The sequence below is a fragment of the Bradysia coprophila genome (assembly GCF_014529535.1).
Source record: "Bradysia coprophila strain Holo2 chromosome IV unlocalized genomic scaffold, BU_Bcop_v1 contig_144, whole genome shotgun sequence".
In the NCBI taxonomy this organism is placed as follows: domain Eukaryota; kingdom Metazoa; phylum Arthropoda; class Insecta; order Diptera; family Sciaridae; genus Bradysia; species Bradysia coprophila.
In genome coordinates this window covers 484,168-496,593 of record NW_023503373.1, presented here as the reverse complement: position 1 = coordinate 496,593, position 12,426 = coordinate 484,168, and the positions used below count along the sequence as shown (strand labels likewise).

At 32.6% G+C, this 12,426-nt stretch overlaps 1 protein-coding gene across 15 annotated transcripts in view; it reads right to left on the bottom strand.

Moving 5' to 3' along the window:
- The window catches only part of LOC119071125 (disco-interacting protein 2), a 78,269-nt gene that overhangs the window by 7,565 nt on the left and 58,278 nt on the right, over nt 1-12,426 (bottom strand). For 5 of the 15 annotated variants that reach the window (XM_037175787.1, XM_037175777.1, XM_037175776.1 and 2 more), the window contains 9 exons: nt 8,090-8,167; nt 6,470-6,706; nt 4,173-4,541; nt 1,382-1,510; nt 931-1,112; nt 753-861; nt 589-687; nt 208-528; nt 13-145 (listed from right to left, as the gene is read on the bottom strand). In XM_037175787.1, coding sequence (XP_037031682.1) covers nt 13-145; nt 208-528; nt 589-687; nt 753-861; nt 931-1,112; nt 1,382-1,510; nt 4,173-4,541; nt 6,470-6,706; nt 8,090-8,167 — 1,657 coding nt within the window. The remainder of the gene's footprint in view (nt 1-12; nt 146-207; nt 529-588; nt 688-752; nt 862-930; nt 1,113-1,381; nt 1,511-4,172; nt 4,542-6,469; nt 6,707-8,089; nt 8,168-12,426) is intronic. The other 10 variants (XM_037175791.1, XM_037175782.1, XM_037175788.1 and 7 more) reach the window with 6 other exon arrangements.

Below are 12,426 nucleotides of genomic sequence, written 5' to 3'. Positions count from 1 at the left end.
CTCGGATCTTACTTCAAAGGATCGTTGTTAGGATATACCAATGCGACAGTATCCCCAGCTTTTAGTGTGACTGACTCAGGTCCCTTACTAAATACTTTTGTTGATAAAGCGTAAGCTATTTTCATTGCACGAGACAGTAGCTTGCCTGTAAAACAAGAGTCATTGTAAAATCCATTGACTTTAATGTTTCCGAATCGAATCGCTTACCGTATGTCAAAGTTGTTGTCAATTTTCCATTTGGATCCAAGACGGTTGCCATTGGAGCCTTGAACGAATTGGTTCCGTACCGTTGCACAGCAGCTTCTAGTGAACGCGGTAAACCGGATGGAATGACTAATTGTTCCCCAGTGACTGGTGTCATGGTGTTGCCTTCGGGACGTGGTGCGTTTGGATCTTTTGGATTGGCTGCTATTTCTAATTCAATGTCATTATCTTCGTAAAATTCTGGAAGTGGTCGACGTTTAGGCCGTTTCAATGTATTTAGGAGTTGTTGAATTTTAGCGGAGACTTTCCAGCGACCAGTTGTGCCTGATATTAAGAAAGGAGATCAGACTTCTATTTCGTACAAATATAAACCATTCAACACACTTGTATCTCCCGCCTCAGTCTGGGAAACATTCACGTATCTAGTAACTCGATCAGCTCCCCTTCTAGTATTATTAAATTGAGTAATATCTGGAGCTGCATCTGTAAAATATCAAGAATTTTAGTCAAGTCAATTTCGACGAAAATATAGAAAATCATCATCGTACAAGGCCTAACTCCTTGCTGGAACTCCGATATATCAGTCATGTCATAGCTATTTTTCGGAATTCGATGAATAGCTGGAGGAGATCCTGCACTAGATGTGTCCGATAGAGGCTGTAAAATGATTGTAAAATTTGCGATTAAGTCGCCAGCAAGAAAATTTTATTATTAAAAAGGACTTACAGGTGGCGGAAGATTCTGTGGCCGGCGTTCGGATATATTGCTCTGATGTCGATTCGAATGATCTCTTGAGGGTAATTTCATTTGTTCCCTGGAGTTGCTAAGATGATCACGCGGATAATTGTATTCTCTGTCCGGAGTTGATATTCGTTCTTCGGGTATAGACCCTTCGTCAGAACTTGAATCTAAAATGAGGGAAAGGTACTGTTCAACAATTGCCCAAACGAAAAACAATTTTCCATTTCCAATAATGCAAAACATTTTCAGAAAGTTCACAAAACTGCAACAAAACAAGATATTGTACGAAACAAAGTAATAAAGTATAAACAAACACATGACCGATGAATGGATATAATGTGACTGATCGAGTGGTAACAATTAAATCTTTTTTTCGTTTTGATTCTTTTCGTCTGATAAGACTTTTCGGATTTAGAAGTGAACGTAATTAACTTACCTGAATCATCACGATCTCTGTCTGGACTACGATTTAGTACCGAACTCCGTTTCGATGGCATTGGTAAACTAGGTTTTGGTCTATTTTTTAATGCAGCTAAAGCTTGTTGAACTGCCTCTTGTCGCACTTCTGTTATGATGATCGTATATGAATATAATATGAAATAAAATGAATTATGAATATTGCACATAGTGTCTTGTTGGTGGTGAGAGGAATGCAATGAAAGGAAAGTCGGGTTTCTTTTTTCTCGTTCCGAAGCAAATTTAGTTGTGAATTTTACGAGCAAAGTCTTCTGAGACGATTGTGCACACAAACATTAATGTCTACTTCAGGTGAAAGAAAATATTTGAAAATCATCCTGGGAACAAAGAACGATTTTGCTCGTCTCGTAATATTTTCATTATTCATGTTCCACGAAAATGTTTGTCTTTTCATTACTCGTACTTTCAAACGGAAAATTAATTTCAAATATTTATTTCACTTTTATAAATGATGAAAATATTGAGACATCTTGCAGTGAACAGCAATATTATACCATTGTGCGAGTGAAAACCATTTGACAAGACAAAAAGTGGAATCGAAATGTGCAATAAAGTGGAAATTTTCATTAAAAAGGACAATGATAGTCTCGACTAATTAATTATAATTTTTATTAAATTCACAACTAACTTTACTGATAGACTCAACGCTGGTTGCATGAGACATGATTGGTTCTATTTTTAATTGATTTGAAAAAATTATCCTTTTCAATTAGCAAATGCAACATTTCCACACAATTTGAAATGGCTTTTACCTCTGACGTGTATCTATTGATACTGTTTCAACAGTTTTGCTTTTTTTGTTATCTCAAATTGAAAAAGTTGCATTCACAGCAGCAGTTATCTTGTAGAACAATTTTTTCATTACAAACATTTTTGAAAGGAAATATGTGCATGTTCTCGACCAACCAGATTGCAAAAACAATTTATGAAAGAAGGCAAAGACAATGAATGCATATTGACAATGAAAGTGCAACAAATGAAATGGGTGAATGGTATTTTATGGAATATATGTGAATGAAGACAGATTTTCGTTTTTTTTGGTATATTACAAGTGAATAAGAAAAATAATTTTTAATTTATGTAATGTATAAAGGAAGGAAAAAATCGCATTAACTCACACAACAAAAATCATGCAAAACAGTATCGCAAAAAAAGGGGAACAAGAAAAGTTTAAAAAATCAACTACATTGATAATACCATAAAACAGTCAGTGTGTAAAAAATATGGGTTGTTGATTATTAAGTTTTACCATCATAAAACAATCCATACAAATGACACAAAATAAATTTGTCACGCATGTGAATAATTCATATTTGACTTCATCAGCGTCACGATCTACTCGAATTGTGTATATTTAAATGTTGTATAATGAAAACCGCGTACGAAATTGATTATGTCCCATTGTTAAGAGACATTGTTTTCAGGTCTTTTTTATTGTTTTCTTCAATTCAATAAACCAATCATTTGTATATGGATTACAAAGGTGATATTCGGTTAAATAAGAAATATTTTTTGGCGAAACGGCTTTTTTTTGTGGTGTGTGAGAATTTTCATTTCTAAGATTTCCTACAGAAACGGATCATTTACAGAAATTTGTTTTAATGGCACATCTGCGCTCAAATTCACACACAAGATATGAACGTAATTATCAATCATCTTCATTAAAGTTATTAGTGCAAGAGAGCATTCCATTTATAATAAAATGAGAAATTAGGTTGATTTCGATCAGATTACTTATGTAAGCCTCGTCTCATCACATAACTTGCAGAATATATTCGGACATATGCCATTCAAATAATTAATTATATCAGAGGCGGTATTACAGGTATTCTCACTGAGCTGAGGTAAGTGTTGGGTCATCAGAGTAGTAGAGCTGTTCGTTTGAATGTCTGAGAATTATTCTCGTGATGAATAACATTTTTCATTAAGACCTCCTTTAGGTGGTCAAGTAATCAGATTTTGAGCTGGTATATCTCGATATTGAGAGGGCACAATGTTTTCCGATACAAATAGTAAGAGTTCTATATGAGTTAGCACAGATGGTTAAACCTGTAAATTTATCTACAGATAAATTTAAAGAAATGGCTAGCCATCTGTTAACGACAACAACGACGAAAATAGGCGAGGAACTGTACCTAGTGTTGCTTTATGCAGCAAAAATGTTTGGCGATACTTTAAACAATAGAAGTAACAGATTTAGATATTGTAGGGAATCTGTTTCTTATCCTTAACCCGATGGTAGTGTGTAATTTTTACAAAAATCAGCTCAGATTATAAATTGGTAGAAATTATACCGCGTTACCAAGTGATATCCGTTTCTGTTTAGAAAATTCCAACAAAAGGTACCACTTGACGAAATATTCAACTGTAACAATTACATCGAATTTGGTGTCGATTTAAAAACAGAATATCTTAACGAGATCGCTAAGATGATGAAGTCATTTACAGCTTTTAACTTTTGCCAAATAATTTAATTTAAAATTATGCGACAGTGACTAATCAGCATTTAGAAGAATTTATTTATCACGCTTGAATGTATGGAGTTAGTTATATATCCTCGGATCCATAATAATGCATTGTAATAAACATGAAATCAAAACGACCGTAAATGAATTTTGATAATGAAATTCTATACAAGAAGAGAAACGCTACAGTTTTTTTCGTGATGAATGAATGATCTCAACGAGTAATATAAAAGAAAATATAGGAGGAAAAAAATGAAGAAATATTTAAGAAAAAAACAAAATTACCGCTAGTGTATCTACTCTCTTGTCTTCCGATTCGTCGATTTTTACGTGACGATGACTGATTATTGGATTTTGTGCTTTTTGGCTGAGGTTGATTATTTCTAACGTCCACAGAAGCAGCTGAAGCATTATTTGCCAAAGCAAAATTATTGGAATTGTTACAATTATTTGAATATGGTGTGGCTGATGGCACATTTTTACTAAGATTGTTAATGTTATTTTGAGCGTGTATAGTCGTATGGTCTACGGTGGCCATCATCATAGCGGCTGGTGATGAGGGTGCTGTTGATGATGCCGGTTTGTATGGTGCACAACCCTTGTAGTTTGATTTCATTGCCAATATGTCACTTGGTTTAATATTTGGTCGACCAGCTATATATGTGGCAGATATTTTGCGGATTTTGTTTTGGTAATTTTTGTAAACGATTTTCAATTGGCGCACAAAATTTTTGTACGGTATCGAAAATGCCCGTATGTTGTAGATTGATGTTTGTTTTTTGTGGTTGTTGTGTTAAGTGCGCGTGGACAATGGACATGCAAAAAATAAGAAAATCACACACATATACATCATGCAATATTGATTTTACGATCAATTTGTACGTTTTTCTGGTTCTACCATTTGGTTTATTTTATTTATTTTTAAATGGAAATGTAATTTAATGTACCGCTAAGCTATCACCATAAATACAAAAGCGTTAAATTTGAAGCAATTTCCTAGCCATAATATTCTCGCTACACACAAGCGTATCTAATGCAACATCGAATGAATATTCTTAAAAAAAAAGAAAAGAAAAAATCATACTGACAACGTGTGTTATTGCAACATTGATTACTCTTCTAAGCTTCAATACGGTTCGGTTTCGAAAGGCTCCATTTAACGATGCAGCAGATGGATTATCAATTTCAGCCCATACTGTTTCGTGTACAGTAAAAGATAATGGCAAAATGGATTGAATAATAACAGAATTTGCTTGCTTCTCATCCTATCATCAGATTATTATTAACTTTTTCACTATATCATTGCACCGCAAAATGTTTGCGTCATTTTGACCAGATATCGTATTAGTCGAAAATTGATTACATTCTAACTGTTCCGGCAGGTTTGAGGTACAGGTGGACTAGATGTGAATTTGTAATGGAAGAAATTCCAGATGTAATTGCTTGCGCATTTTATCTCGAATTTAATGTTCAACACACCGTCTGGTGGTCTGGTCACTGATTACGATAGATATAATATTCAACGTTGAATATCCTCGATTTGCTAGGACAATTATATTTTTATTGCGAGAATATTTTACGAGAAAAATTTATGAATTTCATTTCCAGCGCCCAACACAGTCTAATAACGAGTTATTGATGCAACCGCCTGTGTGTAATATCATCTACACAATTAAACGAGCGAACCTTTAACGACAATAAATTAATGGCAAAAAACAACTATTTTCGATATGAACTTTATTTTTTAATCTCTTCTCGATATATTTATAATATACTGTGTGGTGCATGGAGAGACACCATTTTGTGCAGAAACGAAAAACGAAAAAAAAAATTCAAACAAAATTGAATTGAATACCGGTAAAACTTGTTTTTCTGCAATATGCAACAAGACACTCGAAAACCGTTGAAATATGCAATCATTTCGGAGACTATTAAATTCGAATTTTATTATATTTGAGTTGGTTGCATCTTTTCAGCATTATTTTGTTATACATTATACACACAAAGAAATTGGCCAGCTAATGAACCGAGTGTATCGAACGATAATACAATTATACTGCGCAAAAGGAGTGAATAAACTTTGTTTGCTCTATCCATATTGGGTGGCGAACAGGTATTGCATGCGGAAATGACCTTGACAATAATGTTAGATTGTTGATCACAAAAACTTTTCATCTCATGTTTCCATTTAATTGAGAACGTTTTCATTAGAGCTTGTGTGTTCATTGATTTAGTTGATTAGGTCGTAGATTTAATTAGTTGTATCTTGAATGAAGGGCGGAAAAATCCTATAATCTATTTCGAGTTAGAGGGGGACAACCTACACACAGTTGTCTTATCCAATCAATAGAATAGCACTCACTTCAAGTTCTCATTTGAAGCGAACCTGAAAATATTTTTTACATTTTTCCGAAACTAAACTATTGATTCGAATTTCGGTAATATGATCCTCAAAGCACAACGACAAATTAAAGTCAAAAAGCAAATGAAAAACAAATGCAACGCACAACAACAAAAAATATGCAATGTTGGTGACATGGAACACATCGACAAAACTGTACTGTATATTCATTTCCGCTGACCTGAATGATAACGCTTTTCATTATGTGTGACACGACGTTGTGTTCGCCGTGTTCGATTTTGCTGTTGATGTTCTCGATGCGATGAAGATGACGATTTTTGGCCAGAGTGACGATGATGTGATTGAATTGATGGTACATCATTTACATAGCTATAGCCTTCGCTATTGACTACAACCCCGCCATTACCTCCAGCGCTATTCGTTGACTGTTGCTTTTGCAGATTATAGTACCCATCACCTTTGGTTAGTAAAGCAACGGAGAGGAAGGAAATTTAACTTATTATCGATTTTGTATAGGCAGACACGTTGGTATAATTGAATTGAGGAGTAGGTATGGGTTAATTTAAATCAAGGTAGAAATTTTGGTGACCGATTCGGATTTGTTTTACGCAAAATTTAAAATTCCTTTCGTCCGAAAAAGCAGCAAAATGACTAGACCTAGATTGTGGGGAAAATACACTCAAGAGGATAATTTCAATTATTGCCGCAAAACGCATAATGGAACGAAATATTTCGATCGAAATGTGTGTTCGAAAACTTTGGTGTCATAAAGTCTAGACGAAATGTTTCTGATCCAATCAGTTGAATTACATTTAAAATTGGAAGATACATAACACTTCAGCACTGAAGTTAATAAATGAGACGATGATTATTTTATCTAAAACCGAACTCAATAATACATTCGATAGAGTTAATATTATTCAATAATTCACACGACGGATGGAGGAAAACTTGTTTCAAATTCGAAACGATAAAAATCAAACGATTCCATTTTCAGCATTAACCACATTACCCAACATGAAAAACATCTCGAATGTAATATTCGCAATGGGTCTCATATAAATCAAGAAAATACATTTTCATCAGCCCTCCCAGCAGTTTATAAACACATACTTTACGTAATTAGATTATACGAAATGGACGCGTAAAGTGATTGGAATAATGAAATCGTTCGCCTAAAATCGAATACAAGAAACGAGAGACATTGCATTGAGACTCAGAGAAATGATAATCTTAGCCCCTGAGCCACATTTTTTCAATTAATTTTTTTTTATCAATTAATTCACATCGACTACGAGTAATAAATTTTATACAGTCGTCGGACGCTATGTTTTTTTTTATGAAAAAGGCAAAGACACAAATAATTTAGATTTGATGCAATTTATCAATTTGTTACAGCAATTTGTAATCGATCGATGCAATTCAATTAAAATCGTATGTTAGTGTGTTAAGATGAAATATCTTCCAATGGAAGAAGGCTTCAATACAGATTTATTACAAAATGTTAGTCTATTTCACCACCGTGTGAGTGTATTTATAGATTTTTTACAGAAATATTTTATGATACGTAAACATAGTAAACAAACTATAAGCGTGGTATCGAGGCGCTTTTATGGAATAAAATTCTGATTACGAATTGGAATTTTTCGATTTAGAAGCACACGAAAGAAACAAGTTGAAAGTTACAAAAGATTTTGATGACTTGCATTCACTTTAAGCGCGTTGACACCGCATTATATAATCTGTTTACAATTCAGAAAAAAAAACTGTAATCTCATTTCGTATACACAGAAATGTGGAAAAACAGAAAATGTTAAATGAAAAACCGAAATGTTTTTACCTTGCTGTGCGTTTTTCTGAATGTATGGCTGCAACAGTCTTGTACGTTTCTTTTCATATCCCTTTTGTGTGATATCACCTGTGGAGAAAAGAAAATTGAAAAATATTTTGCGAATAATTTTATATTTTCATTTTCCATTCTGTTTATTTAGATAAAATTTGTTGAGATAATGTTTAAACGGAGAGAGGAGGACGGAGGAGCTAACATGATTATTTTGTGGAAAATAGTATTCAGAACGATGCATTTTCCATTTCTATTTTCACAACGTTTTTGTCAAGTCTTTCTACGGAGTATGAATGGAGCAATATTCCACACTATTTGAAGAAGTTTTTTTCTTTCATTATTAATTCAAGACTTTTATATCTCGAACATTTCATTGAAACTTTTTTCTTCTTCTGAAACTTTGAATATAACTACTTTGAATTTCAAATATAATCCGCAGATTATAAAATTCTATTACTCAGATATCGTCTAACAACAACTTTGTAATAATAAAAAATAATATCGAAACCTCTGGGTATATGTATATTAAAGCATAACTTTTAACTTTTTTATGTTCGGTTTCATTTTTACGATGGGTAAGCTAATTGGACTTAGAGATTAATGTTTCAAGATTTAATTTAATATTCACCTGACGTTGTAGGTGTAGTTCGATGTAAACATGTTTGAACAATTTATATGACGATAACCTTGAACGTAATGAATTGGATGAAATAATAATTGTTTAAATTCAAGTACGCAATCTGATATTTCCGTAGAAAAAAAAAAGTTTTTGGTTGAAATTGCTAAGAGGTATGTGGATTATTATTATTGCTTAATGACTTCATTGTCATCAGTTGAGCTTATGGAAATATCGTTAATCGAATTACATAAATCTCAAAATATCATTTTGTTTAAGCAAAAAAGAGTCTGGCTGGTTAAACATTCTCAGCTCATACAACCAGTCGGTGATATGAAAATTTCATACATTTTTCCACACGAGCTGAAAATTTTGACAGATGTTCCATACATTTTCTGTCAAAATTTTATTTCACCCATTTGTGTGTTTACTTGACAAAACAAACCTTAACCTTAGTCTTATAAAGCTTCACAATATTTTACACAAAACCTTCAGTTTAACTTAAATAAATTAGCTTTCCACATCGATAAAATGTAGGACTGATTCCCAAACATTCCACTACCAAACAGGCAATATAAATGAACTGATAAATTTCCGATTTGCCATAAATAATTTGGCCAATAAATTCAAACAATTAAGGTCGCTCATTTATATTGTATCAAGCCAAAGCCGGTTCGTTTGAATTTTTGTTTAAAAAAAAGAGTTTCCCATAAAGGACACATCATGACCAAATTATAAAAGCAAATAGAAAAATCGATTCTCTAAAATGAAATTGATAAATTATGACGATGACGATTGAATTCGAAATGAATCTCATAAACTAAACGAATCAAGACATTAAAATTGTTTGGAAATCTTTTGTGTGTACTCATTGTCTTTGAGTGGGCTTTACGTTTTACTCTGTGTTATTGACTATCAATGCGATAACGTGTCATTTGAACAAAAAAATTATCTTTAACCATCTCACAGTGAATTGCTTCAGGTCAGATACGCAAGGTTTCACACTCTACCCACATAAAGTAACATTCAAACGTTTGGTGTAACCTATTCGGAATGCCAATACACAAAATACCAAAATTCGTGCGTGCGTTTTTGATATACAATGAAATATTGGGTAATGATGAGAATTATGGTCTTCTAATGTGTTTTGACATGATACACACAACAAAATTAATTCTTATCGCGGATACAAGTCTTAATTTGATTTGATAGCATGCAAAGACAAAAAAAATGTTCCACATTTTCCTTACACAGACAGGCAGCGAATTCGATGTGAAATTGCTTGTTTACGTAATTAATTCTAAACATCAAGGCTGTCATCGGTAATTGTTTTTGACCATTTTCATAAAAAGTTATTGATATTTACGTGTCAAATTACCAAAATATTCGATTCATTTTCATAATTTTTGGTAATTTGAAACCATTGAATTGTTTCCTAAGTCGATTTATCCATACAAGAAACAAATGACAGCAATTAATTTGGACAAAAAAAAAACGTTTCCACGAAAGATTTGATAGATAAACATTTGACTGATTGTATTCGGATCATATTCAACCTCTCTCATCATAGCCCAAGCCCATATTTCAATCTTTAAGTAAACTTTCAGGCTACAACAAAGTCTCTACAGATTTTCACACGAAAAATGTTTAACATAAAATAATTAAAAACGAAATATTATGAGTGTGTCTGAATTTCCGTTCAGCCAATACATAAAATGGTTATTACAAAACAAATTTTCAAGCAACCGTACATACAAGCAAACCGAAAAAGTAACTTGAAAGAAATCAATATTATGCATGACAACGTTGGACACGTGCCAAAAACACTAAATTTTAATCAGACGGTTGGGCTCTAATTTACTGAACTTGTAAAACGAGACTCGGGAAAATAACGATTAAATTTGTAGTGCTTAACATGCTAATGTTGTGCCTGATGTAAACAGAGTATAAAACGCATAACTTTATTTTGAATTTTTTGAGAAAAATTAACTCTACCAAGTAACGGTACATACAGTGTTGTTGTTTCGTTGTTGTTTTTTATGTTATGCAATGGTGCATTGACAATAGAATTTATTTTTAAGCTGAATTAAAATTACGATTTAATTCAAATCAAATAAGATTTATTGCGGAACATGAATTAAGGCACACTGAGTCACCACAATCCATTTTCTTGAACCATACTCATAATATTTATCGACATATTTGCACACACTGCCACACACTACACTGTGGAATTTCTGGGAGGTTCTATAGCCCTATATATGTTAGCTAGACGAATTTATTAAACAAAAAATTTTCGTTTGCGTTGGGGTTTGCAAATCAAATCGTTTCATTGTATAAGTATCGAATTACGGAGCTCGTAAATCAGATTAAGAGTGTAACTAATTGGGAACTAAAGCAAAATAAAATGCGTAGGGGTAGCAAAGAATTTTTAATTTTTTTTAAATCGCAATACGCTTTGGTCAGTTGTAAGCCAATCATTGCTGTTTAAACGGAAGAAGCTGGTGTAATACAGAAAAGAATCAATGAATATTCGATGAGCACTTTATGATATAGAAAACACGAATTTTGTTTGCGTTTTTCTTTATGGACTACTTAAAAAAAAGTCCTTGGCAACAAAATAAATTTATTCAACGAAACTGGCATCATCTTTTTGTTATTGAGTCTACGTAGGAACAAATAAGAAACTAATTAAAATATCCGACAGCGTCAATTTCGGGAGTTAATTTTTGTTTTTCAATAAACCAATTTGATTACAAAATATTCTTTTTGTAGAAAGAAATCTCCGACAAATCAGAGCCAATTTGTTAGACATTAATTTCGAGATTACTTTAAATTGATGACAAAATTACTGTTATTGATCGTATGGATCACAACAAAAAATAACCAACCCATTTATTTCGTAGGATGTGTATACACATTCTGTGCTGCGTAAATACTTTAATAAATTTTCGGTAACACAGAGATTCGTTTTTTTATATTCCACATTAAATTGTTTAATGCCGGATCAGTAAATACTTTCTTTGTCCTTTCGGATCAAATTTCAGAAACATAATACGATATATAAACACACAACCAGTCCGTACGGTATAATGAAAATTTATTACACTCGAAATAGCCGTAATTCGAACAATTCCCATGTCATTGTAGACAATACGATAAAAAGAGACCAACAAAATTGTGTCCATAAATCTTATTATATAATTATTTCCGCCAAGACATCGGCCTTGAAGATCCGCAAATATTGCCCTTTATTGCCATAAAGCCGTAAAACGGTTCTACGATTTTAATTCGTACTGTTTTTCCTAATTATTTTCGATAGAAATATGTTGAGTGCCGTAATGCACATATGCTAGGTAATGAACAGATAGCAGATTTTTATACATTTAAATTATTCGCCGATTTTCCACAATTAAAAATTATGTCTATATCAATGACATTTAGGTATTACAACCATTATGTGTGTACCCATTCATTACCTAACTTACCATCCGGTTAATTAACTCACAGTTTAAATTTCTATTTTTTTTTTGTTTCAATTAAATTTCAAACCGATTTAATTATAAGAATAATTGAAGTTTTCACGGCACGCTAACACCTTTTATGTTTTTGTTATTAATTGTAATTAATGGACATTAGCCGAATGATGCAAACTGGTGATTTCAATATTTTTATAAACATTTTTTACTCGTATAAAGTTATGCTGTGCGTTGTATAT